Genomic DNA, 25,569 nt, shown 5'->3' with positions numbered 1-25,569 from the left:
TCTCAAATTTTGGATCATGAGTTAGACACTCTACTTTTGAATACTAGGAGCAGCTGTCTCCATCATTTTCTCCACTGTACCAGTAACAAACTTTACTGTCTTCACTGAATGTGTTTTTGAGGTTTTCAGTTATTACCATGAGCTCAAGCTCTCAGTATTTGTGACCTTTGAACATAGATCATCTCATAATTGTAAAGACTCTCAGAATTGATCTACCATTGGTCAAAAGGTGAAGAAAATTCAGACCAACCCTACCTATTAGTATGGTCCTATCTGCCACTTGTGTAGAGTACCTGGGGAAAGGATACCAAAGTAAGTATGTAGGTAAATAAGCAGGCTTATAGTTTTATGTGACTGTTGATCCAGGATTAAGTGCAACGGCAAGTTGATGCATGTATCAATGTTAACGGAGGGCATTTTGAACATTTCGTGTAAGGAAGAGTTTCACGTGGTATGCTGGTACGTTCTGTTCCTATGTTTCCCATTGTTAATGTACTATGTATAGTTGTAGAAAATGAGTTCTAACATGGAAATGTAAGCGTTTCTGGACCCATGTCCATGTAACATATTTTCTTCTTCTTTTACGTGTTCGGAAAGTGTGTCTGTACCTTATTGTTACACCCTGTATAACTTTGCTATGAAAAGTGTGATCATATTTTGTGATATAGATATTGTTCTTTTTCTACAGAGAAGAGCAGTGTCCGCAGAAAGTCAAGTTTCGAAGCTGAAACAAGAAACAAAAATTCTTATGGTATGTATTATTTTTATTGATTTATTTAATCGAATAGCACTTTTACAGAGCACGTTAAATCAATACTTCAATTCTTGCTATGTTCCTTCTTCCTCTCCACCCATTCTGATCTCTGTTCTGTTCTTTGTTATGTGGCTGCTTTCTTTTCCTTTCCTGTTCATGGCCAAGCAGGCATCAATTTTTAAAATTTTAAGATTTAAAATTTTAGCATATTGTGACTAATTTAATAGATATTCATTTATGATTTGAAAATTTATATTTAAAAGTCTGTAATAAATGATATAGTAAGTAAGTAAAAGTTGAAACACAAAGAAATATTTTTACAATTTCAAGATTTATATATAATTGTTCTGTTGATAAGTATATTTGTAACAATGTACCAAGTCCAAAAATTATTGATGTTTTGGCACCGCTGAAGAAGAGAGTAGTTAGCTCTCGAAATATGTATGGTAATTAGGTGTAATAAAATATGTAAAGTGAAGCCTCCGTGGCTCAGACGGCAGCGCGTCAGCCTCTCACCACTGGATACCGTGGTTCAAATCCCGGTCACTCCATGTGAGATTTGTGCTGGACAAAGCGGAGGCGGGACAGGTTTTTCTCCAGGTACTCCGGTTTTCCCTGTCATATTTCATTCCAGCAACACTCTCCATTCTCATTTCATAGCATCTATCAGTCATTAATAAATCACTTTGGGAGTGGCGACCCCATCGTACCAATAGCCTATATCTGCTTCATTCATTCCATCCCTGACCCGGTCAGTGACTGGAAAACAGGTTGTAGATTTTCATTTTTTCATTTTCAAAATATGTAAATATTGACAAGGCGGGATAGTGTTCTATAGAAATTTGATTATAAGTCAATACGGACAGGATTAACCAACATAGTGAAAATAATCAATTCTGGAAATATGTATTTAAAATCTCTTTTAAAATTAAAAAACCTGTTTTTTTTTCCGACTTGAGAGATGACTGTTTATTACATGTACAGTTCTATGTTGCATGGTCATCTTAGCCCAAAAGGCAATACCACGAACGTGGTTTACAAAGAGTTTCTGGGGTAAATGAAATTAAATTTTTTGGTGAGTTTTTATACTTTAGAGATTTTCAGACAATGCCTTAGTACATTATTGAAGAATGATTACTTTTATAAAATTATGAAATCTTTGCGAGCGAAGCTGCCGGTGACTGCTAGTTATTTATAAGAAGACAGACCTCCCTTCCAATAAAAGATTACATGATCTCCGAAATGTTCTGAAACATCGCTAATAATAGCGTACAGAGGCTAATTCACAATATGAGGCGATTATACAGCCTGAATTATATCAACGAACAATTAATGACTCACCGGTCATAATTACTATATGTATGCACAACTAATCATAATGCCCAACTCAAGTGGTCGTCATAAATTATATTACACGAAGACATCTCAAATACAGTCTAACACATTCCCTATTAGAAGTACACACAATGATGACTCTAGAATACAAATCCACAAAGCCTAGTTTCATTATCTTTAAATGAGTATTATTTCAATCAGCAATTTTTTATTATTATTATTATTATTATTATTATTATTATTATTATTATTATTATTATTATTATTATATGATGTGAGATACTCCTTTCTAACCAGTTATGAGCGGGTTAAATGTAGACGGACACAATGTTAATTTGCAACTCGAGGTGGATCAATCACACATAATTATGAGTTGAAGACTTTCCAGCATCATTTACTCCAAACGAGCAGAAATTCAATGACATAATAAAGCTAAACCTTAAAAAAGGACTTGAAAATAAATATTTAGATGAAATAAATTAAAGGAAGTGAGAGTTATCTTTTACATGTAGAATTTTTTACTATTTTAACTATCCTACTTAAAGAAAATATGTCAAGTTTATTTTACTACTACAAATTACATTAATTGAAATAGTCAATTTATATCCATGATTTTCATGTAGGTTCCCATGGTATGGTTGATTATGATGGCTTGGTGGATGTCCCTGAATTTTGTTCCTGCTGGCGTTGATTCATATGTTTTAGCTGTCATCCTGATGAACTTTATGTTGAAATCCATTTTACTCCCTCGTAGAAATACCACACACCTTCTTTGGTCTTCCAAGCGCTGGTATGGTGTTGTTGTAAGCTGAAACTTGTATTGTGAAGTTTAGATTACAGTTTAAACCCTCAATGTCTGCCACCGTAGCATAACGGTTAGTGTTATTTGCTGCCGTCCTTGGGGGGGCCAGGTTCGATTCCCAGTACTGCCAGACATTTAAGATTGGCAGGAGGGCTGGTATGTTGTTGAAATGGTACATGCAGCTCACCTCCATTGGGAGTGTGCCTGAAAAGAACTGCACCACCTCGGGGTGAGGACACAAGTTTTTTTAACCCTCAGTACGTAGTAAAATTTTTCTGAAGTACGTAACTTTTTACGCTGAGTGTAGATGAGCGTCCAAGCGTGAGACTCCAGTTAAAAGCCCATGTAGTGATGTAGGTAGAACATCCATGAAGTGAACGAAGCAACTAGGAGCTCCATAGAAGTCCCAGTATAACAACCCCAGACTATGTTGACATAAGAATCAAGTAGATGTTCACATAGTGATTCCATTAGAAAATGAAGTGACTGTAGCAAGTTTCCACGCACAGCTTATGTGTGTCAACTATAACATAGGACATAGTGGTTCAAATAAAGTGCTGACATCCTGACATTACTTTATTACTTGCACGTTATTAACACACAAGAAATTGAATAATGATGTTCATTCACACTGAATGTTCATTCATACTGAATTTAAGATGAATAAGTGTTACCTCACTTCACTATAATTAAATATCATATACACAATCTTGATGATACTATCTATTCATGAAAGTGGTAGTTGTTGACACTAAGTCATTGCAACTATTATTAAACAGGCAATCCTTTCCAAAAATTAAATGACCTTCCTCCACTTTAACAGCTAATGAGTGTCACGGATTGTCTTGCTTGAAAATATCAGTTATAAGCTATAAGTTTCATTTTTATTCCGTATTGAAGTGCAATTATAAGAAATAAATTGACAAATGGGTTCACCTTTCCAATACAATATATCAAGTGAATAATATTACATCAGTCTTGGGACTAGTTTCAGCCACTTAGTGGCCATCTTCAGCCAAAATTAAATTAAACAGATTATGTGATAACTAAAACATATGTGTACAAGACAATGTTGCAGAAATAATTATAACATTAAAATACATATAAAACAAAAATTATGGTTGTAATCTTCTTGTCATAATATGGTGTCTTTAATGATAATATCAAGGTCGGGCCAGAAAGGATGAGACACATTAAGTAAGAATTTTAAAAACTGGTCAGACATGTCACTTGGCCTGCTCACCTGAAATACACAAAGGGTCATGATAAAATATATCTCTCTCCCAAATAATGCTTGCACAATTCCAGTTATGACTGTATTTCTACATCAGTAAATAAGAGCACAGTGTATTTTCCAAACCAGCGGACTTAAGTGGCTGTAATTTAGCAGCGGCTTGATTGAATTCATTACCTGTTATAATATCTGTTTGGGGGTGTAATTGTAAATTTTGTTTTAATATCCATTTCCGACTGAGAAATGTACTGTCTATATGGTTTTGCTATCAGCTTCTTGGAGTCCTTTCTTAATTGGCAATGCACATGTAGACTATACTCAGAATGTTTCATAAGTTTTCTGTGGTACCTCTTTTGCAGGGATAGCATATGAGGAAGGCTGAGTCTCATAGACATTTGGGAAACAACAGGCAAATCTGTTTGTTCTTCTGTACACTTAAATGGTTACCATACAGAGTCATATATTGCAGACATACATTGTTTTGCCTTTTGTGTTTTATAAAATTTCAAAATGTATGAGGACCCCTTTTATTATCCATTTCTGACTGAGAAATGTACTGTCTATATGGTTTTGCTATCAGCTTCTTGGAGTCCTTTCCTAATTGGCAATGCACATGTAGACTATACTCAGAATATTTCATAAGTATTCTGTGGTACCTCTTTGTATTTCGACAACTTAATTACCAGTACATGTATGGAGTAAACCAAGGTGGAGATGCTCTCTTTTTATACACAGTCCTTTTAGGAACAGATACTAACAATACATTATTAATAACTTCATAAAAATAACTAAGAGCTTCATTAGAGTTTGTACATGACACTAATCTACTCCTTTTAAATTTTTGTTGCGATTTATAGAGTGCATAAAAGTTGGCTTTCTGGAAGTTGAACTCACTACTGGTAATACTAGGATCTTATAGTTAAATTACTTTCAAAAAACAATGCAGGGTGGTGGATATCTTCTGGTACAAGAGTAAAGTCACTTCAAAAACATCAGTATTTTCAAGTCTTGTCTGATAAAACAAGATCAAGAGTTTTGCCATTGAAATTTTGAACAGGATTGTGTTCAAATTAAGTACAGAAATGAAGTTAGCAAGAGTTATGCAATGGGATCCTCCTTCAAAAGATTGAAAGTATTATGCTCTATTGAAGAGAGATTAAAATTGCCCACTGTAATACGTACTAATGTGATATTGTAAGTTATCAATGTTTCCCACATGTATGCAGTTCATCAAAATACACAATCCAGTAATGTAATACTTGAGCAAAGGCCATTTAATCCATATGTTTAAAGGTGACAAATAACGGAACTGCTGCAGAAGTCGTTATGTCCAGCGTGTGTAATGCAGCAAAGCTCGTTATGTCCCAGAACCCTGTAAGAGGATCATACTTACACAAACAAAATCAGTCAACTATGTGATAAGATGTGAAGTAAACTATAACAGCGATTGTGGTGGAATCGAAAAGCATGTTGAAGCATGGGAAACCGTTTTCTGCTATTGTGCCAGTACCAGTGGAGGAAAGGGTTCCTCTTAAGGAGAAAAGCTCAACGACCTGAACACATTGCTGACCAAACATTACGGGAAAGAGTGGATAAGGAATGATGACCTCACCTTCTACAAGACTGTTTGATCAGTGGCAAACATTAAACAGTGAAATGCCAGACTATGACATTGATGTGGGAGATTTTGTTGAGGACAATAACAGATTGTTACAAAATGTTTTGATTGAGTGATGATTTCTTGATGTAATCATAAAATCAAAGAGCAGGGATTAGACATCAAAACATTATATCCTAACCTTAAAATTATTTCCATTCATGCTATTTTCATTGTGTAATACTTTCAAACATAGCTAGTAAAACACGTTCACCATAAATCTGCACACACTATTCCATATACTGCTGCACATATCTTTTATCTCCACAAAACTGCTGCAAAACTTATGTCCAAATGTTTTTTGCAAAAAACATGGGTTCTATAAGTTATATTTTGTGGAGATTTCACGGTATGACGAAGATGAACGCTTACTGTTTAATTACAGAATTTCAACCTCCTATCTTTGACATATAATGCGCAACACAGATAGATACAACCTACTCCAAAAAATACTCCAGGGGAAAATCAACAGCAAAAGAGGTCCTGGAAGAAGACGAATATCTTGGCTTGACAATCTTAGAGGCTGGTGCAATATGTCATCAGTTGAACTGTTCCGCGCTGCCACAAACAAGACGAAAATAGTCATCAAGATCGCCAGCATCCGAAACGGATAGGCACCGAGAGAAGAAGAAGAAGATCTTTGTTGCATAACAAATTACAGTTTTTTGCGCTTCCTGAAAAATTTGTTTGTCTGCCTTCCTGGTGGCCATGATCGTTAAGGCACTTAAGTCTAAAACGGTCTGACACCGAGGTTAGCCGGTTCGAGTCCCATTGGCGAAAAAATTTTCACCATCAGAATGTTGGCCGGCAGGGTAGGGGAGGTGGTGGTATACAATTTCTTATCACTAGATTGCGTGCCAAAAGCCTAGATTAAATTCCAAATCTCTCCGCAGTGCTCATATGGAGTGAGGGCATATGGCGCTGTTTATGGTGATTTGTCCGTTGGATGGGGACGTTAAGCCTTGAGTAGACCTCTTGGTGCTATTCGACAGGAGTAGGCTATGTGCCGGCACCGAGTTTCACCCCCTCCCTACTATCATATATCACGTCATTCATGTCATCTCATTAACTCCTCTGATGAGGTTGATGTCAGGAAGGGCATCCGGTCATAAAAACCTGCCATGACAGATTCATCTCACCTCATACCCGACCCCGCAGGAAAACGGGAGAAGGGTTGGACAAACAAACTGAAAAATTTGTTTGTCTGCACATAACAGGTTTTGCAACTGGACGACTCAAATGTATGTACTGTAACTTTTAAGGCCACTATTGTATAGAATATGTTTTCCCATAGAGTATTAATTTAACACATACACATTCTACATTTTGTATTTCAATGTCAATTTGCAATTAATTAGTATTTGAATCAGTCATTTAAGAAAGGGCCCAATTTAAAAAAAAATTCAAAATAATTTTTGTGTAGAATGGTGTGTGAAGGGTAGGTACATGATTCTGTAATGAAACGGCTCAACTACATCTACTTCTATGCAAGAAACAGCAGGTACAATATAGCATTCATTTTAGAAAGGGCTCAACTACTGGAATTGAGTCCTTTTAAAAATGAACTCGCCTGGTACCTAGCGATCCCGCATCCCTGTACAAGATATTGTGGCAACTATGGGTGTATGTATTCAATAGTCATAACCTGAATACATGTAAATCTGTTATGTGTATTTACCGCAAAGGCGAGGGAAAAAAAAAAAAAAAAAAAAGGAAACAAATTATGTTTGTACATTCATCCTGGACTACATTAAACATGTTGTTGCTGAGAAAGTAAGAGAACTTCATCTCTAATCAGATGGTTCTATAGGTCAAAATAAGAACCACTCTTTGCTTAGAATTTGCATGACTTTAGCTGAAAGCAAATGATTTTACAGGATACCTCACTTCTTCCCTGTTGGAGGACATTCACTTTACGCATGTGACAGGGATTTTGGCCTATTAAAATGATTCATCTGAAAATATAATCTTATTTATTCCTTTAAGGAATATGTTGAAATCATTGCAAATGCAGCAAAAGGAAACCGATTCATAGTTAAATTTGTATCACACAAGGATTTTCTAGTTGTTGCGACATAGTGGCAAAGATTTTATAAAAGGATTTGCTTTTCGATAGAATCGCAAAAGAAAGAAGTGCTTTGGGTTGTAAACATAAGCTTATAGCTTACTCTGTTCATGGAGTTCAAGTATGACTCCAACTATCAAGGACAAGTTTGTTTAGTACAACATACTTTTGAGCTGTGAATACCTGCGTCACCAGCTGTGCAACTTCCCGACCACTGTGCATACACTGGCTCAACTAAATAAAGGACTTGTTTAAACTGATGTATTACATTCTTGAAGAACATGAAAGCTTTTAGAGGGAAATTCTTGCATGGCCTACAGATACAACAAACAGTGATGGTTGAAAATGAGTCTTTTCATCTTTCTTGCATGTACGCTAATTTCCTGCTAATTTACACTTATGTTTGCTTTGAATAACAATAAGTATTAATAGTGTCGCATTTATATTTGATCACTTTTCCCAACATTGATGTTGATTTATGTAAATGTTCACTACAGTCTTTAAGAAAGGGCTTTATCACACATATTTAAAGAAACATAATCAGTTAACTAATATTTTTGCTGCACATTGAACACTGCCAATACTTACATGAAGCCAGACTCCATCCAAGAAACATATAACATTCAAATTAATGTGACTAATTGTTCACATAATATGTTTTATGTCTCTCCTGAAAAAATTAGGATTTAGGTAATTGAGCCCTTTCTTAAATGATTGATTAATTTATAGAAACTGCAACAGCGACTTCACCATCGTTTTTGATGTGCAGTCACGGCGAAACACTGTATATCTATCATCCAATATTTCACTACTGTGCACATTTTCAGCCAGCATTAATACATTGTAGTTGTTAGCAAGGATACCTGAATATACGAGGGAAAGTCAATAAGTATTTGCAATTTTTCTCTAATTGTCTTTAGATTGGTTCTATGTCATTGTGTGCTCACCAGCTGCTAGATGGCACCATTATCTATGTCTGTGGTAGGTTTCAGCATTATCAGATCAGTACAGCTTGCGCCGTTGTGACGTAAAGATGATCGCTCTACTCACTGTTTGCACCCAGGAAGAACAGTGTTCTGTAATCTGTTTCTTTGTGGTCTGAGGGTGTACCAGGAGTGGAAATTCATAGAACAGTCACTCCTCTGTTATTCAGGATCATATCACGCACTTGTTCAATATTGGCATCAGTTAAGGCTGCAGATGGATGCCTGGATCTTTCCTCAGCCTTCATGCTCGTGCAACCCCTTTTGAACTGTTCATTCCAGTGGTAAACACTTCACTGTGGCAAAACATTGTCCCCATGTTGTGCTGAAAGTCATCTATGGAATTTCCGCTCCTGGTACACCCTCAGACCACAAAAAAACGGGTTACATAACGCTGGTCTTCCTTGCTGCAAACATACAAGTGGTGCGGCCATCTTTACATCGCAACAGCGTAAGCTGTACTGATCTGATAACACTGAAACGTACACAGACATAGACAACAGTGCCATCTAGCGGCTGGTTAGCACACAACATCATAGAGCCAACCTAAAGACAATTAAAGCAAACTTGCAGATACTTATAGTCTTGCCTATGTATATATCACTTGCTTTAGTATTCAGTCTTCTCATTTTGATAATAAAAAAGATTTCATTATCTATATACTTAAACCAAAACCCTAACATCCTCAACCAATTTTAAAGTACATATATACATGCGTATCATTTGTTATTTTCCTTCTTTTTTATATTACCTACTGCATCTGTCCATAAATATGCAAAGTTATTTTCTTGTTTTCACTTCCTAGCCTCACTGAATACAATTTCTCTCTTTAAAGGAAGACTTGAGTTGACAAAGGTTCCCCAGATGTAATTCCAATATCATTACAGTTAAGATTTTTCTTAAGTTTTCTGATACAGTTTGTACTAAATTGAACCTCTCTATTTTGATTCTAAAGGTATCCCTAGAAATTATTTTTATAATAGAAAAGAATGTGATATAATACAGCATTTTAGTGTATCTGTAAGTTCAGGAAACAGATGGAGACCAGTGACTTACCATGTAAAATCGTGCGTATAGATTACACATAAACGTAAAACAAGGGTCCAAAATTTTCAGCTGCAGCCTTCATCAGTGAAGGTTATTCTATCCTCCTGTTTCCTAGAGTTAAATATATTTTCCTCGTGCTAACTTTCTTAGCTGAGCATTCTAGTGTATCTAATTCATTTAATTTTTAATGTTTAGTGGTCTAATTTATAAATGATGTTTTTAGAGTGAAATTGCCCAGCTGCGACGTGAAAACCGAGAATTACGTTCTGGTCAGGGTGCATCAAGTGTTCCCATCTTTAGCCAAGAGCAGCAAACACAGAGACTGTCTCATGAGTTGCGGGCTGCGGCTGACTCGGCTGAAATGTCCCTTAGGTAAGATTCATTCTGTACTCACCATGGAATTTTCTTCTACTACAGTATCCAGTAGTCGGGAGATAGTAGGTTCGAACCCCACTGTCAGTAGCCCTGAAAATTGTTTTCCGTGGTTTCCCATTTACACACCAGGCAAATGCTGGGGCTGTACCTTAATTAAGGCCATGGCTGCTTCCTTCCCACTCCTAGCCCTTTCCTGTCCCATCGTCGCCGTAAGACCTATCTGTGTCGGTGCGACGTAAAACAACTAGCAAAAAAAATCTTCTACTACATTTACATTCTACTACAAGTTCGAAACAACTTGGCGAACGAAATGGAATTCGATGGGGAGCTATCAATGTTAATGGGGCTTATGGAAGAAAGAAGGTAGAACTGGCTGAGTCAGCAAAGAGGATGCATCTGGATGTGCTGGGAGTAAGTGATATTCGGGTAAGGGGAGATAACGAGGAAGAGATAGGAGATTATAAAGTGTACTTAACGGGTGTTAGAAAGGGAAGGGCAGAGTCTGGGGTAGGGCTCTTTATCAGGAATACCATTGCACGCAACATAGTTTCTGTTAGGCACGTAAATGAGTGAATGATCTGGGTAGATTTGTCAGTTGGAGGAATTAGGACAAGAATTGTGTCGGTGTATTCACCATGTGAGGGTGCAGATGAGGATGAAGTTGACAAGTTTTATGAAGCATTGAGTGATATCGTGGTCAGGGTCAACAGCAAGGGTAGAATAGTGCTTATGGGCAATTTCAATGCGAGAGTTAGGAATAGAACTGAAGAATACGAAAAGGTGATTGGTAAATGTGGGGAAGATATGGAAGCTAATGGGAATGAGAAGCGTTTGCTGGAATTCTGTGCTAGTATGGGTTTAGCTGTTGCGAATACATTCTTCAAGCATAAGGCTATTCACCGCTACACATGGGAGGCCAGGGGTACCAGATCCATAATAGATTATATCTTAACAGACTTTGAATTCAGGAAATCTGTTAGGAATGTATGAGTTTTTTGCGGATTTTTCAATGACACAGACCACCATCTGATCTGTAGTGAACTAAGTATCTGTACGCCTAGGTAGAGAAAGTGAAATCTGTCTGCAAACGAATAAGGGTAGAAAATCTCTAGGACGAGGAAATTAGACAGAAGTACGTGGATATGATTAGTGAGAAGTTTCGAACAGTAGACAGTAAGCAGGTTCATGATATAGAAAGTGAATGGGTGGCATACAGGGATGCTGTAGTAGAAACAGCAAGGGAATGCCTAGGAACAACTGTGTGTAAAGATGGGAAAAGGCAAACATCTTGGTGGAATGATGAAGTGAGAGCAGCCTGTAAATGTAAAAAGGAGGCTTATCAGAAATGGCTCCAAACAAGGGCCAAGGCAGACACGGATTTGTACGTAGATGAAAGAAACGGAGCGAAACAAATAGTTGTTGAATCCAAAAAGAAGTCATGGGAAGATTTTGGTAATAACCCGGAAAGGCTAGGTCAAGCAGCAGAGAAACCTTTCTGGACAGTAATAAAGAATCTTAGGAAGGGAGGGAAAAAGGAAATGAACAGTGTTTTGAGTAATTCAGGTGAACTCATAATAGATCCCAGGGAATCACTGGAGAGGCGGAGGGAATATTTTGAACATCTTCTCAGTGTGAAAGGAAATCATCCTGGTGGTGTTGCAAACAGCCAAGCTCATGGGGAGGAGGAAAATGATGTTGGTGAAATTATGCTTGAGGAAGTGGAAAGGATGGTAAATAAACTCCATTGTCATAAGGCAGCAGGAGTAGATGAAATTAGACCTGAAACGGTGAAGTATAGTGGGAAGGCAGGGATGAAATGGCTTCATAGAGTAGAAAAATTAGCATGGAGTGTTGGTAAGGTACCTTCAGATTGGACAAAAGCAGTAATTGCACCTATCTATAAGCAAGGGAACAGGAAGGATTGCAACAACTATCAAGGTATCTCATTGATTAGTATATCAGGCAAAGTATTCACTGGCATCTTGGAAGGCAGGGTGCGATCAGTCATTGAGAGGAAGTTTGATGAAAACCAGTGTGGTTTCAGACCACAGAGAGGCTGTCAGGATCAGATTTCCAGTATGCGCCAGGTAATTCAAAAATGCTACGAGAGGAATAGGCAGTTGTGTTTATGTTTCATAGATATAGAGAAAGCATATGACAGGGTACCGAGGGAAAAGATGTTCACTATACTGGGGGACTATGGAATTAAAGGTAGATTATTAAAATCAATCCAAGGCATTTATGTTGACAATTGGGCTTCAGTGAGAATTGATTGTAGAATGAGTTCTTGGTTCAGGGTACTTACAGGGGTTAGACAAGGCTGTAATCTTTCCCCTTTGCTGTTCGTAGTTTACATGGATCATCTGCTGGGGTAATTCCGATCATTTTTTAAGGTTTTTTTCGGATACGTCCCGCGTTATTTACGTAGTACTTACGAAATTAAATATATAAGATTAATGATTCATTAGCTTTCATTTGACGTAACAAAGAATCGTAAGTAGTTGATAATATTGAAAAAATTAATAAAAATTGGTGATCGGTGTTACCCCATGGAGTGGGGTAATTGCGATCAGTCATTTATTTTTCTTGATTATCGGTATTTGACCGTCTTATGGGTAATACCGATCACATTTTTACTTTTTAAAAATATTTCATAACATATAAACCTAAAACAAAGCAAATAAACAATCATTAAATCAGTAAAAATAAGAAAATTGAAGTCTCTAAACACATTCTATTTTCAAGCTATTTAGTAAAACTATTCGAACCAATAGTAAAGAAGATACGGGATATTTTACTAATAGTAAAGTAAAACATAATAAAATAGATAAGACATATTAAACAGTTTATACAGATAAAAATGTTACATTTAAGAGGCACTAATCACAATTTTTTACACAAGGACATAGTCGCCTTCTACTCCACATCAACATGTTCTATATCAAGGAAAACGAACTTCCCTCGTTTGCAGTACGCTGGTATAAGTTTCCTCTCAATTTGTTCCTTTTCGATTTCCATTACGTCGGAAATGTCTGGAAATACAAAATATGTTGTGCCAGCCAGGATCCTCTTCCTCAGAAAATTTGCTTCGAGTGTGCCCGGACTAACTCTCACCAGCTGGGCAATGAAACGCCGAATTCTCTTCTTCGTCGGAAATGCAACGAGAACAAAAAGTCATTTATAGACAACCCATCTTCCCCCCCACTTTCATGAGAAGATAAGAGTTTCTGCGGTGGAGATGGCGTGACAGGTTTCCCTCGCCTCAAAACTTGAATTGTCTTCTTCTGATGTTGATTCTTCTTCTGAAGTTACTTCAGTCTGTATACTTTGATCATCATCATCATCATCATCATCATCATCATCCTTGTCAGCTGCATTGGTGGCCAAATCTCTCTCCACGATCCCTTTGCCAGGAGGAACAGTCAAGCGCTTCGCACGGCGAACCGGTGCATTTGTACTTGCCTCTCCAACCCGGGCTCGCTCGAGATGTTGAACGAACGATGCAGTCCACGATCGTTCTCGACTGATGTCATCAGCACTGTCATCATGTGGAATCTGGCGTAGCACGTTTTCTGGACAGAAAGGAACAATACCCGTTTTTCTGAACCCAGAAATAATATTCGTTGCACAATTTACACCTATCTTATTAAATGTCTCTTTTAGAAGTTTAGGGAACTCTGATTTGTGCACCACTCCCCTATTCGTTTTCTTCCATTCATCCAGCACACTTCGCCAAGCCATCTTTAGGGGACGAAAGAAGGCAACATCAAGAGACTGGCAAAGGTGGGTAGCATTCGGAGGCAATAGAACAAATTTGACGTCATGCTTTTCACATAGCTTGATTACGTTAATTGAGAGATGGCTCGACAAGTTATCGCCTATCATGACCTTGGGCCCCTGTAATGTCTTTATATAAGGCAACATAATTTTCTTAAACCATGCCTCGAACATCGTAAGATCAAACCAGCCACTCATATATCGGCTATAACCAGCACCGCTGATCCCTCCTTCTGTCCACGTGTCATACAGATGCTTACTTTTGTAGACGGTGAATGGTGGTAACACTGTGCCGTCTGCAGCCGCAGCCACCATAACACTGATACTCGTTTTCGACGAGTCTAAAATTCTCTCAGGATGTTTGACCCCATGTTTCACAACAACCTTCACATTTCCCGGATCATCACAGAAATTTGTCTCATCATAATTTATAATATTTGACATAGGGACTCCCTCTAGTGTGTTTTGCAGGTTATGGAAATAGTCCATGATAATATCTCTCGTAACAGCTGCCCTGGATCGTTTGGTGTTCTCCCCAATCCTCACTGTGAGTTCCTGATTCCTCCTGAGAAAACCTCGAATCCATTCTAACCCAGGACGGTTATCTGCGAACCTTTTCTCGACCTTCCCAGCGTGGTTCAAGTAACCCTGGACGATGTTACGTATATCAGTATTTCTGAGCGGGAAACCCCACCTGGCACATAACAGCAGCCCTTCGACGAGAGTTTTTTTCTCCTCCCTGGTTAAGGCTGTCGGTGCACCCACCTTGTGTGAATATCTGTTCTTCAATTTGTCGTTTAGTGTGGTATATGGCACAGCAAACTGTTCAGATGCTCTCCGGATACTCATTTTCCCTTGACGGACAGCTTTTACTGCATTCTCTAAGTGGATAGGGTTATATCTACACCTTCCGACAGGTCCCAGTTTCTTCACATATGTCCTCACCATGATCGGTATTACCCTATAACAAGACAACTTCGTATATAAAAAGCCGTAACTTTAAAACAGTGTAATGTAGAAACTCGCGCAAAAGCTTTATATGATACCAAATAACAGAAGATAGGATTGCAGTATTAACTTACCGCCAGTGTATGGTATGTGACCTTCTGAAACAGAAGTTTCCAATGACAGCGATAATTTAATAAATTTCTCACTTCTTAACAACCTCTCCCGGTGAATTGTAGACAAGAATCCACATATTCTTAGTGCGCAGTCAGATAGCCAATAATGTTCCCTTTGTTTATATGCCGCGTATTGGATCCATTGTCGTCGTAGTTTCGCGGGAAGGCTCAGTTTTCAGAAGGAAGACCGAATGATCGATAATGCCCCATTATATCGGAATTACCCCACGTTACGGTATAAAATGGCAGGGAGGGATTCAGTTAGGTGGAAATGTAGTAAGCAGTTTGGCCTTTGCTGGTGACTTGGTCTTAATGGCAGACTGTGCCGAAAGCCTGCAGTCTAATATCTTGGAACTTGAAAATAGGTGCAATGAGTATGGTATGAAAATTAGCCTCTCGAAGATTAAATTGATGTCGGTAGGTAAGAAATTCAACAGAATTGAATGTCAGATTGGTGATACAAAGCTAGAACAGGTCGATAATTTCAAGTATTTAGGTTATGTGTTCTCCCAGGATGGTAATATAGTAAGTGAGATTGAATCAAGGTGTAGTAAAGCTAATGCAGTGAGCTCGCAGTTGCGATCAGCAGTATTCTGTAAGAAGGAAGTCAGCTCCCAGACGAAACTATCTTTACATCGGTCTGTTTTCAGACCAACTTTGCTTTACGGGAGTGAAAGCTGGGTGGACTGAGGATATCTTATTCGTAAGTTAGAAGTAACAGGCATGAAAGTAGCAAGAATGATTGCTGGTACAAACAGGTGGGAACAATGGCAGGAGGGTGCTCAGAATGAGGAGATAAAGGCTAATTTAGGAATGAATTCGATGGATGAAGCTGTACGCATAAACCAGCTTCAGTGGTGGAGTCATATGAGGCGAATGGAGGAGGATAGGTTACCTAGGAGAATAATGGACTCTGCTATGGAGGGTAAGAGAAGTAGAGGGAGACCAAGACGATGATGGTTAGACTCGGTTACTAACGATTTAAAGATTAGAGGTATAGAACTAAATGAGGCCACAACACTAGTTGCAAATCGAGGATTGTGGTGACGTTTAGTAAATTCACAGAGGCTTGCAGACTGAACACTGAAAGGCATAACAGTCTATAATGATAATGTATGTATGTATGTATGTATGTATGTATGTATGTATGTACATTTAATTTAGGACTGATGTAATAAATATTCTGAAATTGAATATGCCATCATGCCATTAGCATCCCCAGTAGCAATTTAGTGTAATGCTTGCATGATGCTGTGGTGAAAATGTATTATGAGTGGACAAATTGCACCATTTCACTAGTGTGGAGCACCACTTGCCCTGATGTGAGAGGTGAATGTTGGCTACGAAGTTATGTCAAGGTCAACAGCCATGTTACAATAGATCAGCTTGCTGTCAAAGTGAACATGGGGGCTACCAGACATTTATGTAAAATGACAGTGCAACTAACCCTGCTGCATGCAAGGGTCCAAAGCAAACTGATGATTACTGCTAACAAAGATGCACCATTAGATAAGGCTTTAATTTTCACAGCAGAATCTGAATTGGACTTCTTCTGATTGCCAAATTTGCCTTCACAATTGTAGGTTTGGAGTTCTCCACCTAATCAATACTTGTATAGTGTTAATTATATGTATTTACGTTTAAAAGTACATTATGAGTGCAGGACCAGTTTCGATCCTCTGTTGGGATCATCTTCAGCTGCTGAATGTAACAATACATTAACTTAAAAATATTACACACCGGGTGAGTTGGCCGTGCGGTTAGGAGCGCGCAGCTGTGAGCTTGCATCCGGGAGATAGTGGGTTCGAGCCCCACTGTCGGCAGCCCTGAAGATGCTTTTCCATGGTTTCCCATTTTCACACCAGGCAAATGCTGGGGCTGTAGCTTAAATAAGGCCGGGGCCGTTTCCTTCCAACTCCTAGCCCTTTCCCATCCCATCGTCGCCATAAGACCTATCTGTGTCTGTGCGACGTAAAGCAACTTGTAAAAATGATATGTACAGTTATAAATTATGGTGATAATTGCACATGTTACATCCTCATCACATAGCTGAGTTCATTCAAGTTTCACTTTCACACCTCCACATACTGGTTGTGGCAGTTTATACAGATCATTGTTGATTCAAAGTTCACATGCACAGATCTGTGTCTAAATGTTAATAATCACAATAGCACTTGTCACCATTTGGTGAGAAAACTGCAAAGATTGGTGTGTCAGTTAAATGTACTCACATTGGTCAGATGTTTGAACAGAGTCTGTGATAGAATGAGTTTAAAATTAGGGATGCTGCCATATTGAGCAGAAGGGTCTGAAATTGTTCCATTTTAAAATAATGGACGACAAGAACTTTCGTACCAGTGTGAAATGGCTTATCAACCTGAGATTATTGGGTAACATTGTATTGTTTACTAATAACTTTGAAGAATTCCAATGCTTCGTTACAGAGCTTGTCTCAGAATGACAGTCTGTGAACCTGAGCATTAATGTTTCCGAAACCAAAGTGTGTCCAATAAATGGGTTTCGATAGGTAGTGTACTGATTAGAAGCACACCAGTAGAAAATTTCATTGAATACATGTACTTTGGCCAGCTTGTAAATATGCAGGGAGATACCAAACTGTAAATCTTTTGACTCATCAAGCTAGGCTGACAGGCATTTGAAAGGAACTCAGCAGTCTCCAGATCAAACATGCCTGTAACTCTGGAGAAAACCGTTTTTTATTAGTGCATTCTCCCCATGCTGACTTATGGCTGTGGGAATTGGACACTGAATGAGTTTTACTAAGTAAAGGGAAACTCACAATAGTCCAAAAAGGTATGGAGAGGTCGATGTTGAGTTTTACACAGAAAGATAGGACAAGGGTAGAAGTCATCATATTAAGGATGTTTGGAAGATCACTGAAGTTCACTAGCAGAGACCATATCATCATCATCATAGTCATTATTATTAGATTATTATTATTATTATTATTATTATTATTATTATTATTATTATTATTATTATTGTTATTATTATTATTATTATTATTATTATTATTATTATTATTATTATTATTATTATCATAACCATCGTAGTTTGGTGGTTTGCAAAGGTGTAGCCAGGGTGAATGGGTGGACAGAGAAAAGATCAAAGCATAATTTAAAACACTGGAATTTTATTTATTTCCTTTTTTTTTTTTTTTTTTTTTTTTCTGACTAAAATTCAGTGGATAATCTGAATAAGTAAGAACGATAATAGTTCAGGAGCTTGTCAGCTCGTATAACAAGGTAGGACAATAAGTCCTAATCAGGTACAATAACGAAAATAATTGGCACAACAATTTACAAGGAATGAGCGTTGTAACTCTAAAGGTACACTATATCAAAGAGCATAATTGCTCCACTCAATTACACTTTAGGAGACTGAGCTCCAAAATTTACTACAGTCCTGCCTCTCAAAGGAACAAGTTTCTTATCCAAATTTTACATTAGATCATTTCGAAAACAGTGTTTACTGTCATTTCTGCTTGACAGTCTGATCCATAATTGTCTATAAATAACTAGAATTTAAACAGGGGCAATAAGTGCCCATTCTAAATGGCCTAAATATCCAGAAGGAAAAGGTTTAAGAAAATCAGCCATGAACAAAATGCTAGGAGATGAAACACTCGCACTCCTTTTGAAATATAACCATCTAAAATCCTATCTGGGCTTATGGCCCGAAGTCACAGAGGCTAAGCCTATACTACAGAGAGTGACTAGATGGCGAAAATCTTAAGTTCCAAAAATGTTTGAAAAATTTAGAGATTTAGAAAATCAGAGTCACCCCCATACCAATTTGAATGGGAACTAAGAGAGGGTGAACACACTCTTTATTTCCTAAGTTACATATTTCCCAGCAGGGATTTAAATAGAGTCCTTAGACTTGCCTGAAAAATTACATTTAAAAGATGATGTTAAACTTGAGAAATTTACATTGAGAAAGATTTTGAAACCTTCCCCTCAAGTTCATTTTCTGGTGGGCCTTCCGACAATGGACAAGACTTCCCCTGCCTTCACTAACACCGTATGTACTCTAGACTGGAGCGATGAAGACAAGATGGCCCAAAAACACCCAACTTATATAGCAGAGGGGAAAGTTCCAGAACTCTCTAGGCAGAATGCCTGTACACATTGGCTACAAAAACATTTACAAAAATTCCTGATTGGTTAATAACTTAGGAAGAAGGAAGTGATAGAAGTGCTAGTAACCGTAGTACACAAAAAGCAATCCACAACAGGTTCACAAACTTAGACAATATTGAATTCCCTGAAAAAATAATTTAGTTGTCCGTCCTCCCACCAGAGGGGGCACATAAGTTGATAGTAGCGACATCTGAAGATTAAAGGTCCAAACTTCTTCCAGTACATAGTTTCAGATTGATAACACAGATGGCCTTCTAAAAGGCGCTCAGTTCAAATGCATGGAGAAGGTGCAACTCCGTTATTATTATTATTATTATTATTATTATTATTATTAGTCTATTGTTGTTGTTGTTGTTGTTGTCGTTATTATCATTATTATTGGCCATGTAAGATCGTCGATTGCTCAAAGCTTGAGACAGTGTGGATGGGAGGTTCACTGCGTCTCTACCGATGACTCTAATCGGAGGGCGGACATCATAGCCATCAACAGAGAGGACATTAAAGCAATGGTCTTATATCCCACCATTCGCTTTGAAACAGACCTGGATCAGGCTCAGAATGTGGACCTAGAAAAGGAAGCTATTTATGTTTCATGCTTGCCTTACCTTTCATCTAAGTATAAAATACCTATCGATCGGTGGATTGTTAGAGGCCTGCTATTCGGAGCAAGAGGTGTCCTCCCTAGCCAGACATCGAACTTCCTACAAAACTTGAAAGTTCCATTCTGCGAGTTAGAAAAAAATAGTAATACAGATACTGAGGGACTCTCTGTAAATCATTCACTTCCATCTGTACCTGAGAACGTGATTGACATTCCTCCCCCACTAACCCTGGGAAAAAAGAAGATAACAGCTTCAACGAAAAAAATTTATATTTTTAAACTCAATTGAAATTGAAACTGTATTCCGGATCCCAATAGTCACCCTCATTGGAGGACGGATGATTTATTTCTTTAAAAAATCTCTCTCATCATCATCATTATTATTATTATTATTATTATTATTATTATTATTATTATTATTATATATATATAATTCGCTGGGGCCATCAAGGACCACGTTAAGTCTTGTTGCATTTGACACTGAACTTGGCCTTCTTTAGAGCACAAATTTCCCTCATTCTTTGTGAGTGGGCCTGCTTACGCTCCTCTGTCCAAGGGTCACTGTGTCTTCTCTTCGGTTGCTTGTCTCGGTTTAGCCCATTCGTCAATATTTTCTTGCGGAAGAGATCTCTGTTAAGGGCATCTTCAGCTGAGATATGTAGCGTTCGCAGGTCTTCTTTGGTATTTCTAAACCAGGGAATTGTGGTTTTGGGGTTTGAATCAAAAAAGTGAAAGATTTCTTTAGTTAACTTTCTTCCATCCATTCTTTTCAGATGACCGTAAAATCGTGATATTATTATTATTATTATTATTATTATTATTATTATTATTATTATTATTAAAAATCAGACTGTTACCATCCGTAGTTATTCTCTATAATGTGTATCTAAATGAGGAAAAATAGCAGACCTTTTAGTTGGTGTATTTTTTATTTACAAAGTTGGTTGTTAGTTGTCATAAAATAAAACAAGCATACATAAATGATTGTAAAATCTTTCAGTTTTCTGTGTTTTGTGTGATTAATGATGCATCTTCTGTTAAATTCCCACTTTATGTGAGGTAGTTTTCCATCTAAAAAGTGTGTAATGTGCTGCTTGTATAAAAATATGTGTGTTTTTGGAATTAGGAATACAGTATATATGTTAATTTTATATACTTCCTGACACAAAAACTGAGTGGACTCTTGTAAGGAACAATCAGGTTTCAAACTTTGTACATCTCATCGTACGCTATAGTCTTTTCTAAAAAAGTATTTTTACCCTTTAATATGTTGAGTACTTCGCCCAAAGGGTGACTGAATCCTCAACAAATCCACCATCAGCTGTCATAGGCAGCCTAGGCATCACTCAAGTACTTCGATTTAAAATTTTATGTGGAAAATAATGATAAATATTAAACAAGTTTTGTGAATTTTTCAGGAAACATTTATGAAAGTTCAGAAAAGAGCATTTAAAGACTGTTTAAAAAAAAAGAAGAGAATGCTGAATAAAATGAATGAAATAATTATTTAGGTAAAGGAAAAAGAATGCATGTATGGAGAATCGAACCCCAAATGTCATGCTTACGAAGCTGAAATGCTACTGTCTCAGCCACCCAAGGAGCTGTGAGTGAAAAACTCCTTTTAATATAAACTCACCAGACAAAAATTTAGTCACCCTAGTGCGGACGCACAGATGGATCATTAAGCCTGTACGAGTCCCATGCTCAACCGCACGCGCACTGCCTCTACCTGAGCATAAGACAGTAGCGATCAGCGAGACATTGATGTTTCAAGTGGACAATGTACGTCAACATGGGTAGATGTAAAGATGTAACAGCGGCAAAAGGGGGCAATTGTGTTTGGCCGTATCTATGGCCATACGGTGCGTGAAGTTGTTGGATTTGTTGGTGTTTTGCAGTGGACTATTCAACGTGTATAGAGGCAGTGGCCACGAAACACGTCAGAATTTAAATTATTATAATGTATTTTGCTGAGGATGACCCTATTTTTGGGTTGAAACATGTCTAATTGAAAGCTCATCTTAACTAGATATATATTATGTATTGATCAGGAGGATAATTAAATACAATTTGACAATTTGTAAAATTAATTGTGATTGGAAAAAAGATCCTGACTGAGAGGGACCGGAGACACGTTTCACAGCCTGTGAATCAAAATCGCTTCCAAACCCAACAGGAATTGCTGCAATCAGTAAATGAAGGTCCATCCCAAACTGTTAGCTAGAGAACATTGCAACAGGAACTGCATGCAGTGAATATTTGGAGTCTGTCATCTCGCAAGAGGCCATTGCTCATACAGGCACATAAAGATGCGCATCTTCAATGGGCTAGAAATCATCGAACATGGACAGTAGCTCACTGGCAGAACGTAATGTGGTCTGGCGAATCACATTTTTGCCTGTATTCCAGTGACTCATATCGTCGAGTGCACCGAAGGCCAAATTAAGCATTTTATCCTGGATGTGTGCAAGGTCAGATTCAAGCCAGAGGTGGATGAGTATGCTATTGATACCCTGATGTTTCAAAATAACAACAGTGAAGTTAATCGAGCTGGACGCACATGTGACTGTTTTTATGAACACTTCCCCACCCTATTACATCTCCATTGGCCTGCAAAATCACCTGACTTGAACCCCTTTGAGAATCTGTGGGACATGTTGGAACATTGGGTAAAACGCCAAAATCAGCATCCACGCAATTGCGCGATCAAATCCTCAGCGAGTGGCGTAACCTGGATGCGATGTACCTGCACAGCCTTGTAGACTCACTTCGTAATTGAATATAGGTGGTTATCAAGTCCAGAGACAGAATTACATGGTATTAAATGATGATTTCTCCAGGGGGGGTTAATTTTTTGTCCGGTGAGCTTATAAATTGCTATGAATATGTTGAGCGGTTTATTCAGGACTGGTTGGCCAGCCCACCTCATTAAGATGATTCTGCAGGGGACGAAGAAAGAGAACGTATTAAGCGAGAAAACGTACTATTGAATACACAAATAAAAACTATCCAACAGGGATATGTTAACACTTGATATGTTTTGTCCGACATGCAAGCATTTTACAACGTGTATGTACGGGTACAGTGAAAAATATATGCCATCTACTGTTTCCAAAGATGAGGCGAGAGCATTAAAAGGCGTGAAGAAAGACAATAGGATAAATACAATAACCTTTTCCACTAGGGCTTATTGAATTATAATAGTATATTAAAAGGTGTGTAAAAAAAAAAGACAACAAATATGAAAAAATATGCACGTGGGCCCATAAAAGTATCAACGTATTACAGATCACACTCTTTCTAAAAGAAATGTTAACTGAAGCCTTATATTTTGAACTTGTGGGTTATTAAACATTGTTTTCTAGTTACAGTCTTCGACCATGTATTATTTGGAGGTTAAATTCGACCATGTGGAAGAGAAGTGGAGAGAATGACTTTGACCGCTATCTTGAATTCAACAACACTTTGATTTGTTTCGATTGAGTCGAAACTCGAATGTCCGAGTTTCGGCATACGTGCCACCAGTGAAAGATGCGGATACCTGTGCACTTCCAGGATTTTAATTTTGTCTTTATTATTATAGTGCCCGATTTCTCGAAATTTTCAGTATCCATAACTGGGTTACCACAAGACACATAAACATCACCCTAGTCAACTTCACATGATCATGTTCCTAATCTGTAGGTAGGCTATTATGTGACAAATATTCACTACCCTTCACTGGTTCATTCAACACAATTAATTTCTAACTTTTGAATAGAATGTGAAATACAAGCACAAATAAGGCTTACTTTATTATTCAGCAATATCACTGAAAACCAGCAAGCAAAATTGAACCTTTCTGAGGCTAACGACTTACTCCCCGAAGGTCTAATTTATCCCAGTAAAGTTAAGGAATACAAGACCATTTCCCATTTTCGTGCAACTTTTCCTGACCTGCCTCTTGTAGCAAGGGCTCTTATCTGTGTTGGAAATCACATTCTTTTCACAAGGGATGACAGAGTACATTTTCAAAACTAGGAAAAATGTAATCATACTAAGCGGTAATAACAAAAATTTGTGACGTGATAAGTGAGGAGTTTTTATATAGATTTATCACAGTGTGAATCGGTACTTCGAATGTACGATGTGCTAAGCAAGAAAACATCTTAATGAGGAACGTGTTAACGAGGTTTCACTGTATTTTAATATAACACCTTGAGGGTACACTACCATCACATGAAACCTGCTTCCAAAGTCAATTTCACACGTCAGGTACACTCTGTGTACTGTATCTCATGAGAGATGAATGGGAAGAACTCTTTAATATACATTTGTCCAGTACACACTTTCACAATAAACTTCCATAGTTTTGTTGGGTTAGCACAGCCTTTAGGGCATTCGTTGCAAATGTTATAATTTAAACTCATTTTATAAGCATAGAAGTGTACCCTTTTATTAGCAAAGCTTTAATAAATTGAGAGCTTGGTTATTTTAAGCCGCTCACTTTTTGTGTCACGAAGTGCACTAGACTCCATTCATTTTTAAAAATATTCTTTTTTTTTCCTCTTGCAACTTTTATGTTCTTTTCTATTATAAATGTCTTGACTGGTACCGTAACTTATTTTCTGTTACAGGCAGCTTTTAAGTGGTGTTGGCAATTTACGAGTAATTGCCTCAACTCTGGAGAATCTACACAGGATACACGATCGAACGACTGATTTCTTGTCAGATATCGATGATGACGAAGCTGGTCCTGCTCTTTGAAGATATTTGTAAACTTGTAAACATGTTAATATTATCATAATTATAAAGTCATTGAAATGTTGAAGTGATGAGACGGATTTTTGTATGCATGTTTGTATATGTGTGTGTGTGCTGTGTGATAGAGAAAGTAACTCTATCATTTTGTGTCTCACATTCATTTTATTGGCTCCAAATATTTATATCAATTTACAATAAGATATGGAGCATTTTATGCATGTGAGAAAGCACTTGTAAAGTATCATTGTGATGAAATTTATAAAAAGATGAAAAAGAAGGGAATTATCCAGATTTATTATTATCCTTCACCATCATATTTAAAAATGTTTCTTTGATGAAACAGTTTGATAAATTACTCTCCTTTATCAAGAAGACTGCAGACTTTAGAAATATGCAAAGGAAATAACTTTTTTTTAAAGTTGTATTTAGGCAGGTTAACTAACATGGAGTGAACTGCTGTTGGGCAACAGATTAGGAATATCCACAGATTCTCTAAATGTTATTATTCCAATGTGTATGTAATATTTATAAGATACAAAGAGTCAAGGTGAAGAAGGAAAAATAAAAAGGAATGGAGCTTTTACTGAGTAGTTGCAATAGACATACACATAATGAAGTTCAACACAAGTATACTAAAATATTTCTCTTAATTCAAGACGATCCCTACTTTTCCATGCAAAATATTTTAACCAGCCTTAAAAAGTGCTGTATGAAATCATAATCTTATTTATATTTATTACACACTTAATTTGAGAAAATAATATTCACACACAGTCATCATGAAGGAATATCGAAATAAACTGCTCTCCCATCAGCATTGCCAATTTGTCCAATGAAATACTAATGTTACTTTCACAGCTTTATTAAGAATCATTAGAACGTGACAAGTTTTTCTTAGTTTGCATCTGGGAA

At 37.4% G+C, this 25,569-nt stretch overlaps 1 protein-coding gene across 1 annotated transcript in view; it reads left to right on the top strand.

Annotated features, from left to right (window-relative positions):
• The window catches only part of l(3)04053 (lethal (3) 04053), a 65,692-nt gene extending 40,753 nt beyond the window's left edge, over positions 1 to 24,939 (top strand). Inside the window, exons 5-7 of the mRNA XM_067144676.2 lie at positions 689 to 751; positions 10,101 to 10,249; positions 24,531 to 24,939. Coding sequence (XP_067000777.2) covers positions 689 to 751; positions 10,101 to 10,249; positions 24,531 to 24,660 — 342 coding nt within the window. The 3' untranslated portion in view covers positions 24,661 to 24,939. The remainder of the gene's footprint in view (positions 1 to 688; positions 752 to 10,100; positions 10,250 to 24,530) is intronic.
• The last annotated feature ends 630 nt before the right edge of the window (positions 24,940 to 25,569 follow it).

Source organism: Anabrus simplex, chromosome 1, assembly GCF_040414725.1.
Source record: "Anabrus simplex isolate iqAnaSimp1 chromosome 1, ASM4041472v1, whole genome shotgun sequence".
Lineage (NCBI taxonomy): Eukaryota > Metazoa > Arthropoda > Insecta > Orthoptera > Tettigoniidae > Anabrus > Anabrus simplex.
Note: the sequence above shows the minus strand (reverse complement) of the source record. Positions and strands in the feature narration are given on the sequence as shown.